The 26,199-nt window shown below is 39.0% G+C and overlaps 1 protein-coding gene across 12 annotated transcripts in view; it reads left to right on the forward strand.

Moving 5' to 3' along the window:
* The window catches only part of nbeaa (neurobeachin a), a 299,982-nt gene that overhangs the window by 254,204 nt on the left and 19,579 nt on the right, over positions 1-26,199 (forward strand). For all 12 annotated transcript variants that reach the window (XM_056467451.1, XM_056467441.1, XM_056467443.1 and 9 more), the window contains 11 exons: positions 3,839-3,900; positions 6,137-6,201; positions 7,888-7,996; positions 11,211-11,377; positions 11,470-11,594; positions 18,639-18,785; positions 22,559-22,695; positions 22,901-23,018; positions 23,105-23,207; positions 24,964-25,079; positions 25,160-25,272. In XM_056467451.1, coding sequence (XP_056323426.1) covers positions 3,839-3,900; positions 6,137-6,201; positions 7,888-7,996; positions 11,211-11,377; positions 11,470-11,594; positions 18,639-18,785; positions 22,559-22,695; positions 22,901-23,018; positions 23,105-23,207; positions 24,964-25,079; positions 25,160-25,272 — 1,262 coding nt within the window. The remainder of the gene's footprint in view (positions 1-3,838; positions 3,901-6,136; positions 6,202-7,887; positions 7,997-11,210; positions 11,378-11,469; positions 11,595-18,638; positions 18,786-22,558; positions 22,696-22,900; positions 23,019-23,104; positions 23,208-24,963; positions 25,080-25,159; positions 25,273-26,199) is intronic.

The following is a 26,199-nucleotide window of genomic DNA, read 5'->3' on the forward strand; positions in this document are numbered from 1 at the left end:
ATATTGACAACTGAGTGGGCAAACACAGAAGCAAACCATATCATACACGGCAATTCAAAAGAGAAGTCGCGTCTCAAGCGAAGAGATCGATATAGGCGGCTAACGGCAAAATCAATATACAAAGCAAGGGTCTGGAAACACAGCAAGCTAAACGCTTTGAAATGTTTAGAGATTACAGACTAAAGCTGTGTCCAAAATTGCATACTTCCATACTATATGGTATGTTAAAAACAGTATGGCTGCATCCGAAACCGCATACTTCCATACTATACAGTACGCTAAAATCAGTATGCGAGCCGAGTCGTACATCCGAATTCATAGAATTCGAAAATCAGTATGCGAGAAGTACCCGGAAGTCTTACTACTTCCGGCGAGATTCTGAAGTGCGCATCCCATGCACGCTGCGCTATCCCATGATGCCCTGCGAGAGAATTCATGAATAGGAGTTAAGTGACGCAACTGACGCAGGTAGATCACGTGACCATGACAAAATGGCGGATGTAGTACGTCCGAATTCCATTCATACTTCTTACATTCATACTGTATAGAACGCACTTTTCGAACGGCCGACTAGTACGTTTAAATTCAAATGCAGTACCTACTGAGTAGTAGGCGATTTCGGACGCAGCCTATGTGAGCAGAGTAGTATGTCCGGATTCATAGAATTCGAAAAACAGTATGTGAGAAGTTTCCCGGACCTACTACCTATACTGCTATGCCATAATGCACCGCAAGAGAATTCATGAATGGGAGTGAAGCAAGGCAACTGACGTGGGTAGGTCACGTGATGATGACAAAATGGCGGATGTAGCACGTCCGAGTTACATTCATACTACTCGCATTTATACTGTATTGATTTTACTTTTCTAATAGTCGAGCAGTTTATTTAAATTTAAATGCAGTACCTATTGAGTAGTAGGTGATTTTGGACGCAGCCTAAACTAAGTGAGGAGAAAGTGAAGTGTATATATAGTCCATGTAATGAGTGAAAATGAGCTGCAGCTGTGTCTGCGTGTAAGTGTCCAGTCAGGAGCTGGATGCAGTTTCAGGAGTTGATAGATGCAAAGAGTTCTGGGAGTTGTAGTTCTGCAGGCATACCAATCATGACATAATTGTGATAATCTAGAATTATAATAATTGCATTTTGTGAATAATAGTATAAGTTTAATTATTATGCAATTAAACATTTCTTGTTAGATTATAAATAAAAATATTGCTGTAATATAATATTATTATTATTATTATTATTATTATTATTATTATTATTATTATTATAAGGGGTAGTAAAAGTGGTAGCAAAATCCTATTCATTTAAATAAAGTAAATAAAAATATTTTTTATAATTCTGTTGCCTAAAAAAACTTTTCTGCAGAAACTTTTCTAATTATTACAATTGAGTTTAATTGAATGAAAATGTTTATTTTCAAAAAATGGTGAGTTGAGCATGAGCTGACTTCACACAAGGTGATCTTTACTGTTGAGCTCATGCAATATTCGGTAACACTTTTAAATAATGTTCCATTTGTTGATGTATTTGCTAACGTGAACTAAGTATGAGCATTTATTAATCATAGTTCAGTATTTACAAATGTATTGTTAAAACCCAAAGTGCCTGTTAACATTATGCCGAGTTTAGACTGCACGATTTTAGCTCCGATTTTGACTCAGGACTGACATTTGAGACTGACATTTGAGAAATCGCTGACACATGGCTAAAATCACAGGCAAATCGGTGCTCGTGCACGCGAGTAAAAATCACACAGTGTGAACTATCAAAGACATGATCTGAGAGAATCACAGACACCCGTGAGATATTTGGCATGCTAAATATCTGGAGCTGTTGGCGATTCAAATTATGCTGTGTGAAATGTGTTCTGATTGAAAATAACATCGGCGATCACCTACAGCCAATGAGAGAGCAGCATCCACTGGATATCTGCAGGCCAGCGGGAGGTTGGGGGAGAAGTTAAAAGGGCTTCTTTCAGTCTATTTGGACCCAAGAAATGGAGGAAAAACTAGTGTAAATTTGGCAGGAGCACTTGTGTCTGTTTGATGTGTCATCTGAGCAATACCACAACCGGCTCGAAAAAAAAAATAGCAAATTCCCTTCAAAGGGAAGATGAGCAAAATAAGCACATTTTCCACTACACTAAAGCTTCTTTCTCATTATGTTATTAATAACTAAATATACACTACGTGACCTCGCGTTGTTTCCATGTCACTTCTTGCGTATGTTTGGTTGTGAGACATGGTTTCCGGACCGAGACAGAGTTGTCAGCGATTCTTCCTGTTCTAAAGTCATGCAGTGTGAAACCCCCTGTCGCCGATCCATCTTGCAGTGTGAACAAAGCAGTGACTAAACCTACCCCAGATAGTCATGCAGTGTGAAAACGTCTGTGACTCGACCACTTTGAAAATCGTGCAGTCTGAACTCGGCATTAGTTAATTCACTGTGAGTTAACATCAACTAAAATTTTACATCTTTATTTTCACCAACTAAGGTTAACAAAGGCCAAAAAATATAGTGATGTAATGCTCATTGTTTGTTCATGTTAGCAAATATATGAATTATTGGATCATTATTTTAAAGTGTCACCCCAGTTTTCCCCAAAAAATCTAATCAAAAGAGTAAATCTGAAAATCCAGATCTAGATTCACTTCTGCTTCTTGTTCCGCCACTGTCTCTTGTCTCGATATATTTCTTTCCTCTCCCCTTGACTGAATCCTCGTCTCTTTTGTTGTCCTGTCAGGCTTTATTGTCTGTGCTCTCACCTTGTCTCGACCTCCTCACAGTTTAATGTTTGTCTGTTTTTTTGTTGTTTGATTATCCAGAACTGTGTGTACACTGAAGATGTATAACTTTAGAGTGTGTAAACAGTTATATTCATGTACAGTGGGATCCAAAGGTCTGAATATCAGGGATTTCAAATTCAGTTATATAAAAAATTCAATAAAAATTAAATAAAAGTCCTCTGAAGTGCCTTGAAATGCGCAGCTTTGTTCAATGTGTTGAATTATTGCTGCGATTGATAATACAGGGGGTTATTACAATTTCTAATATTAACGCCACGAATAAGTGACTGATTTTAGAGGCGTCTTGTAGTGGAGTGAGGTTTCTTAAGAGCATTTGATTGGTCAGAAAATTTCCCCTAGAGTTTTACACTTGGTTTTTCAACCCATTCTGCCTGTCTCCGGGTCTGGCAGGAACACTTTTAGCTTAGCTTAGCATAAATCATTGAATTGGATTAGACCATTAGCATCTCGATTGAAAAATTCCACAAAAGATAACTTTCCTGTTTAAAGCTTGACTCTTCTGTAGTTACATCGTGTAAGAAGCAAGACAGAAAATGAAAAGTTGCTATTTTATAGGCTATATGTTTAAGTACTGTACTCTTATTCTGGCGTAATAATCAAAGAACTTTGCTGCTGTGCCATGCAATGATATTGCGCATTTTCATTTACCGTCAGTCTTAGTCCACGATTTAACTTCAGAAAAGTCAAGTTTTAAACAGGAAAATTATCGAAACTCTTCTTCTTTTTTTTTTTTTCTTTTTTTTGAGCAAAATGCTAACGGTCTAATCTGATTTAATGATCTATGCTAAGCTAAGCTAAAAGTGCTCCCGCCAGACTCAGCGATCGGCTGGTGTTGCTTTAAGGCTAACATATCAATAATAATTTATATTTTGGTCTCGGGGGACTTTAAAACTTGTAATACACTGAACATTTAGGCTTTGAGTCAATTAAAAGCGAGGTGTTTTTGTTATATTCTCAGTCTTTCGGAGCCCACTGAGTTTAACGCACATGCTAAAATCAGTTTTCTGTCAATGCACTGCCGCAGGTTTAGTTTGTATGAAGTCCAGCACGTCAGTAGTGGAGCTTGTGATGCTGTTGTGCTCCCAGGTGAGATTTCTTGCTTTTTATTCTCTATTCATGACTGCATTTTATTTTCTCATCAAACAAACATTCAGCACCGACCTGATTTCACCAAGTAGGACATATTCCTGGATTAACATCTCAGTTGATCCTGGAACAACATTCCAATTAGCCAATCAGAATTAAGGGATATATTTACAGTTTATGTTAAGTTTAGGCTTATAGTTAGGTTTATACTTCTACATGATTGTTATCTAACTATTATTCCCCTCTGATTTTGGGAATCATTTACAGTTATTGTTGGGTTTGGGGGTAGGGAATAGGTATAGATTACATTTTCAATAAAAAAAAATGATGTTCCTAAATCAACATAGATGTTAATCAAGGATCACATCGTACTTGGCAAAATCATGACGTGCAACATTCAGTGTTTTTTTCCAGCAGTAAATGCAGATTTCAGGCTTTGTAAGGACCAAAATAAATAAACTTCAATCAAACTAGACTGAAACCACTTGAAATTTAAAAAAACTGAACTTTTCATCATTCGCAGGCCATTATCGGAGCAAATGTTTGTGCTCGACCTCAACAGGATCTGATTTCAGACCCACCCTACAGTTTGCAGGAAAACAGAGTGGACAAAACAGAGAACCCTCTCAATCCATCTCAATCTCAAACCATGGATGAATTTTAACCGGTATTAGCTTTATTTTTACTAGCTGCCAGTGGAATTAACAACAGTTTCTTATCCTTTTGGTCCACCCATCCAATGGAAAATTACCCAAATATAAAGACCCTTATATTCTATAAGCTGTAAAAAAACACAAGAAAATAGATTGAGATGGATTGAGATGGTAAATTATAAATGTGATGGAAAACTACTTTATTAACCATATTTGTTTATACATGTAGTTTTGTTGAATATAAGCTGTAAAACAATTAACCGTATATACAACTTTATCAATCATATTAAGTACCAAAGTATATCTGTATACGTTAGACAATTTAGCTTACATTTACAATTTTACATTTGACAGCTGGCTTTTACCCAAGATGGCTTGTAAAGTTGTACATTTTAAAAGTTCACGCATACCTAGTAATTTAAACCCGAATGTTTTCTAGCACCACACTCTGATTATATCACAGTAAAAATCATAGTAAATCATTCAAACGTCTTATGTTAACATTCTGTAAGCATTCCAGTTGCTTAATGTTGAATATAACCATGCTTTTAAAGGGATAGTTCATCCAAAATTGAAAATGTACTCACCTTTAAGTGGTTTAACCTTTATGAGTTTCTTTATGCCGTTGAACACAAAAGAAGATATTTTGAAGAATGCTGAAAACCGGTAACCATTGACTTCCATAGTAGGGAAAAACAAATTCTATGAAAGTCAATGGATTTCCTACATTTTTCAAAATATCTTCTTTTGTGTTTAAAAGAAGAAAGAAACTCCTAAAGGTTTGAAACAACCAAATGTTGACAGAATTTTCATTTTTGGGTGAACTTTCCCTTTAAATCATTTACAGATTTTCAAAGCTGAAGAATGTTACACTTACCTTTAAGATACCCCATGAAGATCCACCACTGTTCTCCATAATGTGCTTTCCCATCAATCCACATGAAGAGAAATGCAAATTTTCTTACCTCCAAGCAAACATTTCTTTATTATCACACGATCACTTCTGGATGTCAGTGATCTTACAGTAGAAAACATAACGAAGATCAAAATTTCACACAGCATCATATGAGCAGGCTTGATTTCCTCTACCCTCAGAGTTGGAGTTGGGATTGGGATATTACGGGGGTTTAGCAGTGGCCCGTCCCAGTGTTTGTCCTCCTCCTCAACTTCCCATCATCCCTCCATCAGCACATATAGTATTACAAAAGCTGCAGGCCTCCATTAGTGGCTCAGGGGACGAAACCGTACCCTAAATATTGATTGGCAGGAAGCAGAAGGTAATGGGAGCTGCCTGTGATGTGTCCTTCTAGAAGCATCTGCAGCCGACGCTAAGTGCATCCGACCTCTCTTTCTCAATAATCACTCGCATTCATGTGGCAAAGAGCCAATCAGAGAAGATCATCCGTGACCACATCAGGCGCCATGCTGTAAAAAAAATATGCAGATATCATCTTTATTGTTATAGAAATAAGCATTTTGGCATGTCACGCTTCACAGAGTTGCATTCTGGGTTATATTTGCATTGCTTCAGGGAAGTTAAATGTTTTATTTGTCTTCGTAATGGTTGTTTTGTGTGCTTTCAGGAGTGGCAGAACTCCATACAAAAGAATGCAGGACTTGCATTCATCGAGCTTATTAATGAAGGACGGTAAGTGTGTAATTTGAAGTGCATCATATTTCATGCTAAAAATACTGATATATCATGACTAATGCAGTATATTCATGGTTTTCAGTGAACATGAAGCATGTAGTAAATGTAAAACTGCTGCACAAACTTATTCCAAGCCATGAATATTTAGATGAAGAACAAGAACAATGAAGAACAAGAACAAAAAGTGCAATTTTTGGAAACTTGTGATTCTGTTCTGCAATATTTCACTCTATATACTGTAGTTTACACCATTAATGAGGTTATTGAATTTTTCTATTGACTTCCATAGTAGGAAAAAACAAATACTATGGAAGTTAATGGTTAACACGTTTCAAGTATTCTTCATAATATCTTCTTTTGTGTTTAAAAGAAAGCCCGACGTTTCCCAAGGCCAGTTTTCTCTAAGGATGAGAACTTTAATGCAAAATTACTTCATATTATCGCATACTGTTTTACGAATACTATAAATTTGAACAGTCTACTCGACTCACGTGCTGTTTTTAATGTAATATATAGTATGGAAGTTTGCGATTTAATATGAGACTGCATTCACACGGCCGGCATTTTAAAAGCGAAATCGAGGCTGCAGTGGGAAGAAACCCGAAAGGATCACCTTTAGTCACACAGGAACATTGTGTACCTGCCTGTATATCTTATGAGTGAAGAGAAAGTGACACAAATGTATCATTTCACCGCCTTCCGAGTGACCCGAAGGTCCGTTCTGAATGGGTAGTGAAAATAAAAAAATAAAAAGGGATATTAGACCTCATTTTCAGCTAAATTAAGGGAAATGGCACTTGTTAGCTAATGTTTTCTTTCCCAAACACGTTTTAGTTGTCATTTATCAAACTCGAGTTAATGAACTGATTGTTTCACTACATTAGACTTGTCATGGTACTGAATTTTGGTATTGAAAAAAAAAAAAAAAAAAATCAATTTCCTGCTAATATTTAAGTGTCGCTGAGCGTGTTCTTAAACACCGCTGATATGCCATAGTGTTCACCAGTGCTCAACAGAAAAGACTGTGATTGACCATGAAAGTCATCAGTTCAAAAAATATATATGAAAAATATATGAAAAAGATCTACTGGAAGGAAATGCTCATTATGAAAAATTAAAGTATTCATTTCAGGTTTATGCTGAGTTGGATTAGTATCTTAAAAGGATAGTTCACCCAAAATGGGCAATTTACTCACTATTTACTCACCCCAAAGTGGTTCCAAATCTTTGAGTTTCTTTATGCTGTTGAACAAAAGAAGAAATTTTGAAGAATGCTAAAAATCTGTAACCATTGACTTCCATAGTAGGAAAAAAAGCAAATACTGTGGAAGTCATTGGTTAACAGGTTTCAAACATTTTTCAAAACATCTTTTTTGTTTTTAAAAGAAGGCCCGTTCTCACTAAGATTGATACATTTAACGCTAAAGATATGTATTTAATTAATAATTGTTATTTGTTTTCAAATTATATTATTGAAATTACAGGATTTTTTAGAAGAACGATAAAACATTTCCAGCTATTTAGAATTGATTCTGCTCTGAAGCACTCAGATATTTAAATCAGAGACTGCATAAATGCTATGTGCATAAATAACAAACATAACAATGTTATTCAATGGTGTAGACCCTGTTGTATCTTTATAGTGGACTGACTTTCAGAACTCAAATCTATTGGTTTCTACAGGCTTCTGTGTCATGCCATGAAGGATCACATTGTCCGTGTCGCCAATGAGGCAGAGTTTATCCTCAACAGGCAGAGAGCAGAAGATGTGCACAAGCATGCCGAGTTTGAGGTGTGTGGATCATTGTCATGAGTTCACTGTACTGGGGGTCTGATTCTTTCCCACATACTGGTTAATTGGAGTGGGCTGCTCGGACACATTTCCATTTTACAGTGCAAGTCTTTTTATTTCACTGTAAAGATGTATTTCAGGATAAATGGGTAGTTATTCCAGAAAAATATCAGCAAAAATATTTAAAAAACTTAAATACATCAGAAATGAAAATGAATTCTACCTTTCTCATTTATTTAGACCTTGTTAAACATAGTAGGAATGCACAATATTGGGTTTTTGTCTATATTTTCAAACTCTTTTTGGCTGAGCTGCTGCTGATATCGTTTCTGGTTGTGTGTTTTTGAGAAGTGTTAATTTACAGAGTCAGGTTTGAGATTTTTATTCCTCAAAAGTGTGAATTTCTCACAACAAATTAAAATCAGTTTATTCCTATAGATATTTTCCTAGATAGAACTGACTTTCCCCCCTTTTCTAGTGTGTAAAATGTATTCATTAGTATAGAGCAGCCCCTAAAAAAAATATCATGGGTAGGCCTGTCACAAAAAGTCATTTTTGTTGTGTGATATATTGTCAGAAAAGAATGCAATAAGTGTTATCATTGTCATTTTAAGACCAATTTATGTCTGTGTTTATATACAACAGCATAAAAATAGTCATAAACACATTCAAGATACCAAACGACATGTAAATGTGCTTGTAAAATGGCTTTAACGTTATTCCTGAATCGTTACTTTTCTGGAAGTGGACCGCAGATGAACCAAGCTCATTTGGACACCTTCTAAACCTGTCAGTAGTTTTGAGGAAAATGTGAAAATTCACCTTTTCTCACCTGTTAGTAGGTATTGTTTGTAAAAGAGTTTAAACCTGAACTCGCTGATGAAGATGAGATGACAGAAGCTGCGCAATCATCTACAACTTTGAAGACATTTCATGTTTATGTAATCATGATGGGCGATATATATTGCAGCACTAAAAATGATTGAAGTCATGTCTATGTATTGCACGATAAGTCAGTATATTGATTATTGTGACAGGCACTGGGACCCAGCGGGAGGCTATTTGGAAGTGATATTGTAAAAATACATGGATTAATAGAAATTGGATCAAGCTCTGTATGATAGGTGTTAATAAGTGAGTCTTTTTAAATTAAATGAATATTCTGACCAATATATCAATCAAGACTAAGCTTTTTATAACAGTATGTCATGTTATTTGTGGATTTTACTTTCATTTTTCTAGTCTACGGTTTATAACAAATCACCAAGCAGACATTGACTGCATCTGAAATTGCCTGTGACTCGAGTATGTGCTACATTTAAATTTAAGTTTAGGTTCATTTATTTATAAAGCACATTTAAAACTGATCAAATATTTAGTAAAGTATCAAGAAAATTAAAAAAATAGAAATAAAACTAAGAGAAACAACAGATATACAGTGCTCAGCATAATTGAGTACATCCCATTCTGAAAATGAATATTTTTATCCATTTTTCAGTGAATATTGGTGCATTTGAACAAAACTGTTAAAATAATATTTTAGTCACAGAACTTTAGATCTTTAGAAATGGAAAGATAGTACATTTAAATTCAAGCAAAATATTGAAAAAAAATACAAACTACAAAATTTCAACAAAATTTTCTGTATTTTTTGTTTCTCTTGAATTTTTGCTATTTTTGAAACTTTTATTTAATATTTCCCCCAACATAAATTTGGCCTACTAGTTTTTGAACCATTATTGTAAGTTATTTTGTTAGATAAGCTCCAGACTTGGCTTCAGTACTGAATAATCTAATGTATATGCACAAATATAATATTGTAAAGCATCCCATATCAATAGAATCATTTCAATGAGAGATTTGTGGGGAGTGTGGCAACGCACAGTAGGTAGTTCTGTTGCCTCACAGCAAGAAGGTCGCTGGTTCGAGCCTCGGCTGGGTCAGTTGGTGTTTCTGTGTGGAGTTTGCATGTTCTCCCTGCCAGGGTTTGCTCCGGGTTTCCCCACAGTCCAAAAACATGCGGTACAGATGAATTGGGTAGGCTAAATTGTGTGGATGTTTCCCAGTGATGGGTTGCAGCTGGAAGGGCATCCGCTGCGTAAAACATGTGCTGGATAAGTTGGCGGTTCATTCCGCTGTGGCAACCCCAGATTAATAAAGGGACTAAGCCGAAAAGAAAATGAGTGAATGAATGATTTGAGGGCGTTCTCATATATGCTGAGCACTGTATATATCTGAATTTACTACACGACCGTTATATGTTCTATGTGGTATGAATGGAATTTGGACATACCACATCCGCTGCCTACGACCCTCAATTACATAGCTTAACTCTCATTTACAAATTCTCACACGGTGCATCATGGGATAGCGGATGCACAGAATATCTCTGGACGTAGTTAATAATTATCGCAAACTGTTTTTCAAATACTATAAATTTGAACTGTCTACTTAACTCGCATACTGTTTTTAACATGATATATAGTATAGATGTTTGCGTTTTCAAATGCAGCCATTAGGACCAGGGGGAGGACAGATTAGTGACTTTCCACGAGAGCGCCCTCTGGACTTCGGAGGAGATTTACTACTTTTTTTATTTACTACCATGCTTCCTTGAGAATATGTGAATGAAAATTGCTACTTTGCTCAATTGCGTTTACAATTTCAAGTCAATTTATTACCCAACCCTAGCAAGTCAAAATTATTCGCCCTCCTTTGAATTTTAATTTCTTTTTCAAATATTTCCCAAAAATTTTTAATAGAGCAAGGAAATTTCCACAGTATTTCTGATAATATTTTTTCTTCTGGAGAAAGTCTTATTTGTTTTATTTCAGCTAGAGTAAAAGCAGTTTTTAATTTTTTAAAAACCTATTTAAGGTCAATATTATTAGCCCATTTAAGCAATGGTTTCTTCAGAACAAATTACTGTTATACAATGACTTGCCTAATTACGCTAACTTGCCTAGTTAACCTAGTCAAGCCTGTAAATGTCACTTTAAGCTGAAAACTAGTATCCTAAAAGATATCTAGTAAAATATTAAGCTCTGTCATCATAACAAAGATAAAAGAAATCAGTTATTAGAAATTAGTTATTAAAACAATTTTCTTTAGAAATGTGTTAAAAAAAATCTTCGCTAATAATTCAGAAGGGCTAATAATTCTGACTTCAGCTGTACATGAATACCAACATTTTTTATTTGCTCTTCCATTGTAGTCCAACTGTGCCCAGTACGCTGCTGACAGGAGGGAAGAGGAGAAGATGTGTGATCACCTGATCAGTGCAGCCAAGCACCGAGACCACGTGACTGCAAACCAGCTGAAACAGAAGATCCTCAACATTCTGACTAATAAGCATGGCGCGTGGGGAACCATGTCGCAAAGGTGCATCCTTTCATTTCACTGTCATTCAGTTTCTCCCTCTGCTTTTCTGGCCACTCATCTCCTCCTGGTTCTCTCTCTGTTTTCCACTTCAGTCAGCTGCATGATTTCTGGCGTTTGGATTACTGGGAGGACGACTTGCGCAGGAGGCGGAGATTCGTTCGCAATGCCTTTGGCTCCACCCACACAGACGTGACTCTCAAATCCCTCGAAGAATACGGTCAGACACAACACGTTTCATTCACAGTGATCAAATGTGTCAGAGACATTATTTTAAAGGGATGCTTGTCAACATGTTGTGAATGTTCATTATTTTTAAAGGGGACCTATTGTGCAAAAATGACATTTTTAAGGGATTTCAACAGTTGTGTGGCAACAGTGTGTGAATATAATCAGCTTCTAATGGTCAAAATATATTAATTTTATTTAATATAATCTCACTTGATAAAAAGAGTCTGCAGAAACACTTTAATTGACATTTTCTCGATGTCATTAGAGGGGTAAAGCCCCGCCCATTCATGATGATCTCTCCTTCATTAGCATAGGACATTAGTCTTGTTTTTGAATCTGCCACTATACTGACACACAGGCATTTGTAGCACCGCCCTCTTTTAAAAAGAGCACAATCTCATTTGTATTTAAAGCGACAGTCAACAAAATGTCACGTATTAGGATCAAAGCCTAAAGGGGCAGTTTCTGTCACGGATTGGTCAGGCTCTCACGATCCCCACTCACGAAGATCACCATCACCTGACTTCTAATGAGCACACAGCTGCATCACATTCACGAGCACCAGATAAAAGCACAGCACTCCAGTCGCTCATTGTCCGGGCTCGTCTCGACGAAAGCGGACAACTGAGCGACCACTCAGCGTAGTCATCCTCAGCTAAAACAAACGCTTTACTTACCTGTTCTCTTTGTATTCCTCCTAGTCTTCCTGGTCCACCCGAATCGTCCTGTCTTCCAGTCCTTCCAAGTCTGTGTCATCCTCTGTCAGCTGTATCTGGTGTGTGCTGTCCATCCTCGTGTATTCCTGTTACCCAGCCACGGAGGAAAAGACCCCAACATCATTCCTGATCCTCCTGGCTATCCTTCATGTGCTCCTTGTTGTCATTTAATAAACACCCTAACGTTTCCTTACCTCTGTCTCCTGTCCGCTTCATAACAGAAGCCCGGACCTATAACGACGACAACATGAGCACCCCCGATCACTTTCAAGAGCTGGTGGACCAGTTGAAGCGGATTCTACAGCCACCAGCTCCACTTTCCAACGCACCACCAGCACCGAGCACTTCCGCCTCCACAGTTTCTTCTTCGGCCCTTCCTTCCAGTCCCATGGCCCGACCAGCGCCCTACTCAGGCGGAGCGGGGGAGTGCAATGGTTTTCTGTTACAATGTTCCCTCATATTCGAAATGCAACCTTCTCTATATCCACAGATAAGTCAAAGATCGCCTACATCGTATCACTACTCTCTGGGCCTGCACTTAAATGGGCTGAGACGATCTGGAACCAAGCCGGGCCGGTCATGAATTCCATCACTACCTTCACGGAGTATTTCAAAGAGGTGTTTGGACGTTCTGATGGGGAAGTAGCCGCTGGAGAGCAGCTGTATCATCTAAAGCAAGGTACTCTATCTACACAGGAATATGCTCTCCGGTTTCGCACTCTAGCAGCTGCAAGTGGATGGAATGAGAGATCGTTGTTGACCACGTACCGGCTCGGCTTGGAACCCACTCTCCGAATCCAGCTGGCCACATTAGATGATACTATGGGTCTGGAGAGATTCATCCAACATTCTCTCCGATGTTCCGATCGTCTCCGTTCCTATCAACAGGACACCATCACCCCCTCGTCTGCACTCCTCCAATCGCCTGAGTCAACAGCCTCTCCAGAACCAGAACCCATGATAATAGAGTCTGGAAGACTGACATCAGCGGAACGACAGAGGAGGCTGACCCGGGGTCTGTGTCTATACTGCGGTGTCAGTGGACACACCCGTATGGAGTGTCCCCTTCGTCCCATTCGGACTTCAGTGAGTGTATTCAGTACGAATATTGAACAATGTAAACCACTTACTACCACCGTACAAATAACTACTGCCTCTATTTCTCTCCTTGTCACAGCCCTCATCGACTCCGGGTCAGCAGGGAACTTCATCTCCCAATCCCTCTGTCGTCAACTCCACCTACGTACTGAGGCGTCCTCGCATATATACCAGATACAACCGATAACCCAGTGCACTCGATCTTCGACCCGTATCCATCGACAATGCGAAGACATCCTTCTTCAAGTGGGGTTGTTACATCAAGAGAGGATTCAATTTCTGGTTCTGGAGGGTGCAAATATGGACATCATTCTAGGGCGCCCGTGGCTGGTGAAGCACGATCCCATCATCTCTTGGGGCACAGGAGAGATAAAGAAATGGGGATCTGGATGTACACCTACCTGTTTTCCAAATCTCCCTCTTCAAGGTCGGAACCCCATTTCTTTGTTTACAACATCGGTCGAGAGTCCTCCTGAGAAGCAGTCTATCCACATTCCTAAGGAGTACAGCTCCTTTCATGATGTCTTCTGCCCCAAGAGAGCTTCCCAGCTACCGCCGCATCGGCCATGGGACTGCGCGATCGACCTAGTTCCAGATGCCCAGTTGCCAAGAGGTAGGATCTACCCGCTCTCGCTTCCAGAGAATCAGGCAATGGAAGATTACATAAGGGAGGCTCTGAGTCAGGGGTACATACGTCACTCAAAATCACCAGCCGCCTCAAGCTTCTTCTTTGTGGCCAAGAAGGACGGAGGGCTGCGTCCATGCATCGACTACAGGGTCCTAAATAACGGTACAGTAAAATACCGATATCCCCTTCCTCTGGTACCAGCCGCTTTGGAACAGCTCCGAGAAGCTAAAGTCTTCACTAAATTGGACCTCCGCAGCGCGTATAATCTGATAAGAATACGTGAGGGGGACCAATGGAAGACAGCATTCGTGACCCCTACTGGCCACTATGAATATGAGGTCATGCCTACGGTCTGGTCAACGCCCCCTCCGTATTCCAAAACTTCATTCATGAAGTCCTCCGGGAGTTTCTTCACCACTTTGTAATAGTGTACATAGATGACATCCTCATTTACTCCCGGAGTGAGGCCGAACATCGCCAACACGTTGCGGAGGTCCTACACACATTGAGAGAACATCACCTCTACCTCAAAGCGGAGAAATGCTCATTCCACCAGAAGTCGATTCATTTCTTGGGATACATCATTGACCAAACCGGTATACGTATGGATGGGAAGAAAATTGAGGCTGTTCTATCCTGGTCAGAACCCACTTCCATTAAGGAGCTCCAGAGGTTTCTTGGGTTTGCTAACTTTTATAGACGGTTTATCAAGGACTACAGCAGGATTACATCACCTCTCACTAATCTCCTCAAGGGTAAACCCAAAGGACTGGAGTGGACCAAAGAAGCAGCCGCAGCCTTCCGCCTTCTTAAGAAGGAGTTCACAAGGGCCCCACTCCTGACTCATCCTGACCCAAATCTTCCTTTCGTGGTGGAAGTGGACGCATCCACCACCGGCGTCGGGGCAGTATTATCCCAACATCATGATACACCGCCCCGACTGCATCCCTGTGCCTATTTCTCTCGGAAGTTGAGCCCGGCGGAGCAGAATTACAGCATAGGAGACAGGGAGCTTCTAGCAATCAAGCTAGCCTTGGAGGAGTGGCGTCACTGGTTGGAGGGAGCCAAACATCCGTTCCAGGTGATCACAGATCACAAAAACCTCCAATATATCAAAGAGGCCAAGAGACTATGTCCACGTCAAGCCAGATGGTCACTTTTCTTCTCACGTTTTGATTTCTCCATTTCCTATCGTCCAGGACCCAAGAATCTAAGAGCAGACGCTCTCTCTCGTTTACACGAGCATCACGATCATGAAGAACTCCCAACGAAGATTCTTCCCGAACACATCTCCATTTGTCCGATCACCTGGAACGCTCCTCCAGTCGTTGCCACTCCGGAAGCCCCTGCTCCGCCGGGATGCCCTCCTCATCGGCAGTTCATACCACCTGAACACCGGGTAGATCTGATCCACTCCTTACATACCTCGCTAGGCACTGGACATCCAGGGATCAACAATACTCTCTCGCTAGTATCCCAACGATTCTGGTGGCCAAACATGGCAAGGGATGTGAGGCAATATGTTCAGGGCTGTAAGGACTGTGCCCAATCCAAGAGCCCACGTCATCTACCCGCTGGAAAGCTCCATCCCTTGCCGATTCCGAACCGTCCCTGGTCACACCTAGGAGTGGACTTTATCACTGACCTCCCCTCGTCAGAAGGTAATACCTGTATTCTAGTCATCGTAGATAGATTCTCAAAGTTTGTCAAACTAATCCCTCTGAAAGGTCTTCCCACAGCCTTTGAAACAGCCGACAATATCTTTAATCAAGTCTTCAGGTCATTTGGTATTCCAGAAGATATTGTGTCGGACAGAGGTCCACAGTTCATCTCACGTCTATGGAAAGCCTTCTTCAAGCTCCTAGGTGTGGCCGTCAGCCTCTCTTCTGGATATCATCCCCAAACCAACGGGCAGACAGAGAGGAAGATTCAGGAGGTGGGACGGTTCCTGAGGACCTTCTGCAGTGGTCACCAGAGCTCCTGGAGCCAGTATTTGGGCTGGGCAGAATATGCCCAAAATTCACTGCGGCAACCCTCCACCGGACTCACGCCATTCCAGTGCGTCCTGGGCTTCCAACCACCGCTCTTTCCCTGGGATGGCGAACCATCTGATGTCCCCGCAGTGGATCACTGGTTCCGGGAGAGCGAGAGAGTCTGGGACGAGGCTCATCAACATCTGCAGAGGGCAGTCCGTCGAAGCAAGGTAACCGCCGATAGAAGAAGGTCTGAAGAACCCAGATACACACCCGGACAAAAGGTGTGGCTATCCACCCGGGACATACGCATGCGACTGCCCTCTCGCAAGTTAAGTCCCCGATTTGTTGGTCCCTTCACCATCGTGGAACAGGTTAACCCCGTCACCTACAAACTACAATTACCCTCTCACTACCGTATTCACCCTACATTCCACGTATCACTCCTGAAACCCTATCACGATCCTGTTCTTCCCTCCACAGAGCCTGACCACGAAGAGGAACCCCCTCCTCCACTGCTCCTAGAAGAAGGAGCCGTCTACGCAGTGAAGGAGATCTTGCGTTCCCGACGTCGTGGTGGCCAGTTGGAGTACTTGGTGGACTGGGAAGGGTACGGCCCCGAAGAAAGGACATGGGTTCCCAGAGCTGATATTCTCGATCCTAGTCTCATGGTGGAGTTTCATGAGAGCCACCCTGAGTTCCCAGCGCCTAGAGGCAGAGGGAGACCACCACGGCGTCGGAGGTGTCGGCCCTCAGGAGCGGGCCCTGGGGAGGGGGGTACTGTCACGGATTGGTCAGGCTCTCACGATCCCCACTCACGAAGATCACCATCACCTGACTTCTAATGAGCACACAGCTGCATCACATTCACGAGCACCAGATAAAAGCACAGCACTCCAGTCGCTCATTGTCCGGGCTCGTCTCGACGAAAGCGGACAACTGAGCGACCACTCAGCGTAGTCATCCTCAGCTAAAACAAACGCTTTACTTACCTGTTCTCTTTGTATTCCTCCTAGTCTTCCTGGTCCACCCGAATCGTCCTGTCTTCCAGTCCTTCCAAGTCTGTGTCATCCTCTGTCAGCTGTATCTGGTGTGTGCTGTCCATCCTCGTGTATTCCTGTTACCCAGCCACGGAGGAAAAGACCCCAACATCATTCCTGATCCTCCTGGCTATCCTTCATGTGCTCCTTGTTGTCATTTAATAAACACCCTAACGTTTCCTTACCTCTGTCTCCTGTCCGCTTCATAACAGTTTCAGAGTTCTAAAACATTATGTGTGTGGTATTTTGGGCTGAAACTTCACATACGTACTCTAGGGACATCAGAGATCTTGTAAAAAGGGGCATAATAGGTTTCCTTTAATAAAACATCCACATGGTTTACAGGGAAAATATGTTAATATGTGAAAGTAAAAAAGCAATCAATTAAAACATTAGGACATTTTTTGGTTTCTTAAGAATAAAATAGACACTAAGTAAAAAAAATGGAAATGAAACAAATGAAAAACAAATTATAGCACAAGAGCAAAATTGTAACTATTGATGAAGACTAAACTACAAGAATAATAATGCTGCTGTGTTGGTGATATAAACTATTGCTCAATTTTTCATCTTTCTTTGATGATTAGAAGGATCAGAAGAACAGCATTTGTCTTTTGTGACATTATTAAAGTCTTTGTCATCACTTTTGATCAAATTTAAGCATCCTTGCTAAACAAAATATTTTAAGTGGTATAGTGTATTATGTTACAAATCTTTTTATTAAAATAAAATGCTGACTTAACTACTAATAAATATTGGTGTTAGTAATGTTATTGATAATAGTACTAATCATATCATATATCATATGATTGGAGCAATGATGCTAAAAATTCAGCTTTAAAATCACAAGAATATATTACATTTTAAAATATATATAAATAAAAAACTGTTATTTTAAATAGTCAAATATTTCACAAATTTACTGCTGCAACAAAAAATTATTTATTCATTCATTAAATAATTAATTAAATAAGGTCCCTTTATTAATCAGGGGTTGCCACAGCGGAATGAACCGCCAACTTATCCAGCATATGTATTACGCAGCAGATGCCCTTCCAGCTGCAACTAATTACTGAGAAACATCCATACACACCCATTCACACACATACACTACGGACATTTTGGCTTACCCAATTCACCTATAGCGCATGTCTTTGGACTTGTGGAGTACCCGTAGGAAACCCACGCCAAGAACATGCAAACTGCACACAGAAATGCCAACTGACCAAGCCGGGGCTCGAACCAGCGGCCTTCTTGCTGGGAGGCAATCGTGTTACCCACTGCGCCACTGTAAAGCCCTAAAAAATTATATATAATAAATGTATAAAATGTAATTATTATTTTTTTTTTATTATTAATTTATTCAAATAAAATGGCCTGGTGAAATTTTCAAAAAGATTTATAATACTAATTCATAATAATGACCATACTACTTCTTGTTTAATATTATTTGTGGATAATTTTATGTGTATTCTTTTTTAAATTGTAAAATAAATAATAATATAATAAAACCAAAATGGCACAATTTATTCACACATACGTTTTTGTTAATAAATAATATATTTTTGTCCTGTGCAGGCTCTGAGGAAGAAGAGGGCATGAAGTCAAAGAAGTCGTTCCGCAGTCATTCGGTCGTCAGTCAGAATCCAGAGACGGAGCTGATGCTGGAGGGAGACGATGATGCTGTCAGTCTGCTGCAGGAGAAAGAGATCGACAACCTTGCGGGTATTTAGCCTTTCTGATGCGCTCAATGTTCTCCTCAAACCACATTGTAATGCTTCCATGACACTGTTAAACCAATGAGTCTTCAATGCCAGCAGCGCTGCTCTAGCTGTCTGTGTAGAAACCATTAGCGTGCCGCTGCTTTTATGTATTGTGTGTATGCATGTGCTAATGTTTGCAACTGTACTTTATTCCCAGTGGCTTTTCGTCCAAGGGTATTTATCTCAAGAGGCAAGTTTTGGTCCTTCAGCAAACGAGTATGCTAATTAATGTCTTAGCCCAGAACAAGCTCTTTTGATGCAGATCCCGGCTGAAGAGCCTGATTATGAGCTTAAGTGCTACATCTGATTTTAACATCCGCCGACTGAATCACCACATTAACTAATTAACACTTTATCAAAGTAGCCACTTTATTCATTATCCTAACGAGCCTCGCTGATTGTGTTTAACATGTTTAGGGCTAATTAATCATGATTTAATTTAAACTAATTAGCTCTGTTTTCCTCCTATTTTGTTTTTGGAGCAGATCAAAGTGTTTTTAGCACTCCATGAGCTCAGCTGTAAATGTCACCGAAATCATATGATAACAGAACAAATCTGAACGCATCACTAAAATGCTAATTATCATAGCCAGATGATGTATTTTGAGGCACAGTGTGTAATTTTGCCCACTAGATGGCGCATATTCGCAACAAACAAAGGCGAAGTTTGATGAGTGTGGAATCATGGGATTTGTGGTCTACATCAGTGGTCCTCAACCACCAGGCTGTGTACCGGTACTGGTCCATGGTTCAGTTGGTACCGGGCCGCACAAGAAATCGTAAATTATTTCAGTTTTATTATCTGAGTCTGAACAATCTTTTATTTTGAAAAATGGTCATTGAACACCTAAATTTAACCCGCGAGCAGCAAAATGAGTAAGAAACAGACGTCTTTGAAAGGTTTATTTGCAAAGGGAAAAGGCTCAGTGAAGGACCCGCGAACTGGCAAGGAATGGATCCGCAACCCATTTGTCACCAAATCAGGTGTATCCAGCATGTCTGTGCAAGATCAACTGCTGGAGATCGCAAATGTCTGAACCCTTTTAGGGGCTGTTCGTATATCATGTCTTTTCTAAAGTTTGCGGATTACTTCCAATGGGGGGTGCACATCTTGAGCTCGCAAGCGGCGTAACACGCTTGCGCCTTTCAGATGAGAAGGGTCTGGCTGCAGATTTGCGCTTGCACTCTCAGGCTTGCACTCTCAGGCACCCACGCTTCCTCTGCAAGTAACGTCATTTACAATTGATGTTGAAGGACAGTGCAGGGCTCGTTTGCATGAAAGTCCTTAACCAAATAAAACCCAGTTTGAAGGTTGAGGGTACCCTTAGTAAAAGTGGGGTTACAAGAACAAAAAAACACCAAAAAGATCAACTTAATGAATTTAAGGCTGCCATTAAGTATTTCCCCTTAGTCTTTAGTAACAAATTCCTCTTAAGACATTTAAGGGACCTAATCAGCTCCCTTATATGAACAAATGACACTCCACATTCTCACCCAAATAAAATGTTTTAGATAAAAGACTCACAGGACTGTAGATTAATAATTTACTAAAACTGTTTAATAAATAAACTAATATATACGTGTTGATAAGTTAGCATGTCTGCGCAGCAGTGCATCCATATGAAATCGCAGTTCCAGTGCAACTTCAAAAGTCTCTACATGATCCCAGCCCAGTTTTATATGTCCTCCAAACATAACGTCAAGATCAACTCAATATGGGAACGTCTCGACTCGCTTAACGGAAAGAAAATGGCACAGATTATGTGTACTGCAGAGCTGTTTTAAGGCAAAGAGCATAGAAACACTATGATTCTAAGCTCTTTGTTTAAAGCAAGCATTCGTGGTTCGTTACAATCTGTTTATGTAACTATAGCAACAGTCGCCCGTCGCTGTATGTTGCCAGAAACTACAGTGAAATGCTTAGAAATAAAGCACTTAGGCAGAGAGCTTAGAATGACCAAGAGGAGACACTCAGTAGCACGTTCCATTGCAACAGCAGCGCCCAGCGATTCCGCCATTGTGGAGTGCACTGCACCATATGTCGACGTGCTAAACACTAGGCTAGTGCGCTGACTATCAGCACTTTTAATAGTTTATTTTACAGACTTAATCTTTAATATATGAACCATACTTGTTTTCTTGAAACGGTCACTTTTAGGTGAAATTACTTTAATATACTTTAGTTTAATAGTTTACGCACTGGCGTAATACATATTAATACTGACATGTGAAAACTAAATTATCATGACTTTCAAAATGGGATGTTTATAACAGATTAACAGCTACTTTTTTTTGGAGTATTATATTATAATAGTACATAGTATTTTTTCCAGTGTTGTCTGTTAAACAAAGACTAATAAAGTTTTCATTTAAAAATTAAAAATTCATTTAAAAATCTACTTTTTCAAATTTATTTATTTATATATATATATATATATATATATATATATATATATATATATATATATATATATATATATATATATATATATATATTTATTTATTCATGATTTTTAATGCTGTCATTAAAAATCAAGGTCATACAAACTACCAGATACAGTAATGTAGTTTTTGTTGTGTATATTGATCTTTGCTTCACCCTAATTTGAGTAAAACAAAATAAAAGTAGTTAAGCTATTTTGTTAATCTTACTTTTGTTATATGTGAAACCGATATTTTAGATATCAGATGTATTAAACTTAGTCTTGTCAACATTTTGGAAATTGTCTGTTTTCATTGGGATATTGTTTTAAAATGTTACTTTTCAAAGGGGATGTACTCATTTTAACTCATATTTTTAACTCAATATTTTAATTCATTCTGTCTATTGTTAGTTGTCTGTGCTGTTTTCTTGTTGGAATTTTCAGTCTAAAATGGCAGCCATGTGACACTAGCGGCATCTAGTGACTGTTTCCCAAATAACAACAGAGTGTTGCCTCTTAGTGAAATCCTTTAGTTAAATTACTGAAGGACTTTCATGCAAGTGGGCACAGGTGTCAAATGATGTCACTTGCAGAGGTAGTGCGGTTGCCTGAGAGTCCAAGACCAAGAGTTCAAGCCTAAAAGTGCAAGTCTGCAGCCAGACTCTATTGTTCCAGAAACACACAGTTGAATGAATGCTGAGAGCGCACCGCGAGTCACGTGACAAGAACTGACTGATCAGCTTCAGCTTGTATGGAATAAACACATTTTGATAGTATAATTACCTCAGACAAACACAGACCACTGCAGTGCTTTGTCATTTTCTTCATAAATAAAACTTGTATCAGAGTGACAGCAATGTTTTGACAGCATGTCATCCTCTGAGAAAGCGGTTAATGGTCGCGAACCACCAACCCCTACCTGGTATAATTGTTCGCGGTATAATTGTCATGTGGTGACTGGTCTGCAGTGATAAAAAGGTTGGGGACCACTGGTCTACATTACATCCTACATTGTAGTATTTTTATAAAAACAAACTTGAGATGGAGGGTGTGTGACGTCATTAGCATTATGACACATAACACAGTCCATGCCACTAGATAACATTGTTTATTTCTCTGGATTTTAACATTATTCAAAACATTTGAGATCATGTAAGTAACTTCAAATTGTTTCACATTGTGCCTTTAATTCAGTTTTAATAACTGCTCATCAAATCTCTATAATCACTGGTGATTTTTCTTTTCTTTTTATCTGGGGCTTGAGGCAATACATTTTAGGCTTCTCATTTTGTGGTTTGATGTTTTCTTTAAGGTCCAGTGGTTTTGAGCACGCCTGCTCAACTGGTTGCTCCTGTGATCGTGGCTAGAGGGACGTTGTCCATCACCACAACTGAAATCTATTTCGAGGTGGACGAGGATGATCCGACTTTCAAAAAGATCGACGCCAAGGTGTGTGCCACAGCTTTTTTACATAGGAGATTGTAACTTACGCTGCATAAGTTGGCGGTTCATTCCGCTGTGGCGACCCCTGAAGAAAATGAATGAATGAATATTGATTTGGCTTTCAACTGTATGTTAAAATATTCAGAGAAATGAGATTTTTTAAGTTCATGATGCTGTCTTCTTTGCTAACTACAGTCTGTGTGGTTGTCAGGTATTGGGGTATACTGAGGGTCTGCATGGGAAATGGATGTTCAGTGAGATCAGAGCAGTTTTTTCCAGACGTTACCTGCTCCAGAACACTGGATTAGAGGTCTTCATGGCCAACAGAAGTAAGGCTTTAAAAAAATCATAACAACATAAAAAATGATGTTTATTCAGTGATTTTAAATAATGCTTTTCCATCATATCTCTACAGCATCAGTCATGTTCAACTTCCCAGATCAGGCCACCGTAAAGAAAGTAGTGTACAGTTTACCTCGGGTCGGCGTCGGCACCAGCTATGGCCTTCCTCAGGCGAGGTAAGTCTGTGGTGTTGCCTTTTAAATGTTAAAAACAGATTCTCTCATATGAGATCAGTTGCTCACACTTTATAATAAGGTTTCATTAGTTAATCTAGCTAATGTATTTATTAACATGAACTAATAATGAACAATACATTTACAGCATTTATTAATCATAGTTCAGCATTTACTAATGCATGATTAAAATCCAAATTCAAGCTTGTTAACATCAGTTAATGCACCATGAGTTAACATGAACTTATAATGAACAACTTTATTTTTATTTAACATTAACAAAAATGAAAAAAATACTGTAATAAATACATTGTTCCTTGTTTGTTTATGTTAGTAAATGCATTAACTAATGAAACTTTATTGTAAAGTGTTACCAATCAGTTTAGGTGTGGATTTTACTTGATTTAAAAAAGGCACTGCAACCTGTCACTCACATGAGATCGACAAATACCGGAAACCACAACCTCCCAATCAGTTCCTAGTGGTCAAAATTAAATCCCTCCCTAAAATTTAGTTTCACATTAGTTTAAGTACCAATTCTCACTGTTAACTAGTGTCTTGTTACCTGTCTATTATTCAGATATTGGCTTTTTATCTGTATTTATGAAGTACATATTCTGCATGATCTTATTCTACATTCCTAATCCAAGCCAATACTTAAACCTACGTTCTATCTTAACTATTTATAAGCAGAAAATTAGGACTTTGAAGCAAAATTCATAGTTATATCAGACTTTTTTTGTGTTTTTTTTTTTTTTTTTTTTTTTAATTTTTGCAAAATGATTTTGAGAAAACGTAAAAAAAAAAAAAAAAAAAAAAATTAAAAACTTTTATTTAAGGTTTGCAATGCAAATTCAGTAAATTAGAACCACTTGTTTGGTAAGAAAAGCTCCACTATGTCTCTCATATAATAAGATCTACTAAAAGACATTCAAAGACATTTCAATCGCATTGTACACAAGTCATCATTTACACATTATTAAATAATATAAGAAATAAATATTAAAAAAACGAAATAAATAAATAAATATATTTTTAAATTATAGGTGCAGATTTCATGTGGGCCTAATCATAGTTAATGAAGAATTGTACCTTAACTTCTTACCCAGCAGCATGACGTCGATGTACTGAGGCGCTGTTTGTTGAACATGTTCATGTTTCCGAATAGATTACTTCCAAAAGAACATGAGTAATCTTGACAAACTATACATCAGTCAAAGCTTCAACCCTCAAGCAGTGAATGTACTGAAGCTACTCTAGTTGTTTTTCTTATAATGTATTTGTGAATTTGTGTAAGGAGTACACCTTAGAAAATGCTTACTAGAAACAGAGTACATACATTTATCATTGTAATAACAAGACACACACGCATTTATTTTAAAAGGTAAGGGTCCACTGAACAACATCCCATAGAGCACATTTATTCCAACGACACAATAATGTTGAATTATGGATGGTTATTCATTTGTTTACATCAGTTTCTTCTAAAGTGTTAATTGCGCACAAAAAAACTTTGTAATTTCTTTGTAATAAAAAGTAACATGATTTTATATCTTATAGTGTTACAAACAAAATCAGACCAGGAACTGAATAAAAAGTCAACGTTACAGTTACGAAAATCCAGTAAAGTGTGATCTTTTTTTCTTGTTACAGTAATTTGGAAAACTGTTGTAACTTATCTGTCATGCTCACTTTTAGATTAAATGAGTTTTTAGCCAGTGCTCATAGATTGTCTGTTGTTTTTCTGTCTTTCCCCTAGACGTATTTCTCTGGCCACACCGAGACAGCTCTTTAAATCCTCTAATATGACTCAGCGATGGCAGCGGAGGGAGATTTCTAATTTCGAGTACCTCATGTTCCTCAACACGATTGCAGGTGAGATTTTTTTTTTTTGCGCAAATGCAATTTTTTTGTGATTGCGAATAAAAGTTTCATCACTATAATCTGATCCACAGGGAGGACTTATAATGATCTGAACCAGTATCCCGTCTTCCCCTGGGTTTTGACCAATTATGAGTCAGAGGATCTGGATCTCACCCTGCCCGGGAATTTCCGGGATCTCTCAAAGGTGTAAAACTGCTCAGAGTGGTCTGCTAACTAATGCCAACTACTGACTAATTTAGAGTCACACAAGTCATACAGAATCCATATATACAGTATATCCGGAAAGTATTGAAAGCTCTTCACTTTTTCCACTTGTTTTTAAGTTACAGCCTTATTCCCAAGTAGATTAAATTCATTTTTTTCCTCAAAATTCTGCACACAATACTCCATAATGACAATGTAAAAAATTTGAAATTGAAATTGTTGCAAATTAATTCAAAATAAAAACCTGAAAAATCACATGTACAGAAGTATTCACAGCCTTTGCCGTGAAGCTTTAAATTGAGCTCAGGTATTCTGTTTCCACTGATCATTCTTGAGAGGCTTAATTGGAGTTCACCTGTGGTAAATTCAGTTGATTGAACATGATTTGAAAAGGCATACACCTGTCTATATAAGGTCCCAGGGTTGACAGTGCATGACAAAGCGCAAACCAAGCAGGAAGACAAAGGAATTGTCTGTAGACCTCAGAGACAGGATTGTCTCGAGGCACAAGGCTGGGGAAGGTTACAGAAACATTTCTGCTGCTCTGAAAGTTCCAATGAGCCAGTGGCCTTCATCATCCATAAGTGGAAGATGTTTGGAACCACCAGGACTGTTCCTAGAGCTGGCCGGCCATCTAAGCTGAGTGATCAGGGGAGAAGGGCCTTAGTCAGTGAAGTGATCAATAACCCGATGGTCACTCTGTCTGAGCTCCAGCGTTGCTCCAGCTCCAGGAGTGGCTTCACAACAACTCAGTTAATGCCCATGAGTTGCCCAGCCAGAGCCCAGACCTAAATCCTATTGAACATCTCTGGAGAGATCTGAAAATGGCTGTACACCGTCGCTTACCACCCAACCTGATAGAGCTTGAGAGGTACTGCAAAGAGGAATGAGCAAAAATTCCCCAAAG

Source organism: Danio aesculapii, chromosome 10, assembly GCF_903798145.1.
Source record: "Danio aesculapii chromosome 10, fDanAes4.1, whole genome shotgun sequence".
Lineage (NCBI taxonomy): Eukaryota > Metazoa > Chordata > Actinopteri > Cypriniformes > Danionidae > Danio > Danio aesculapii.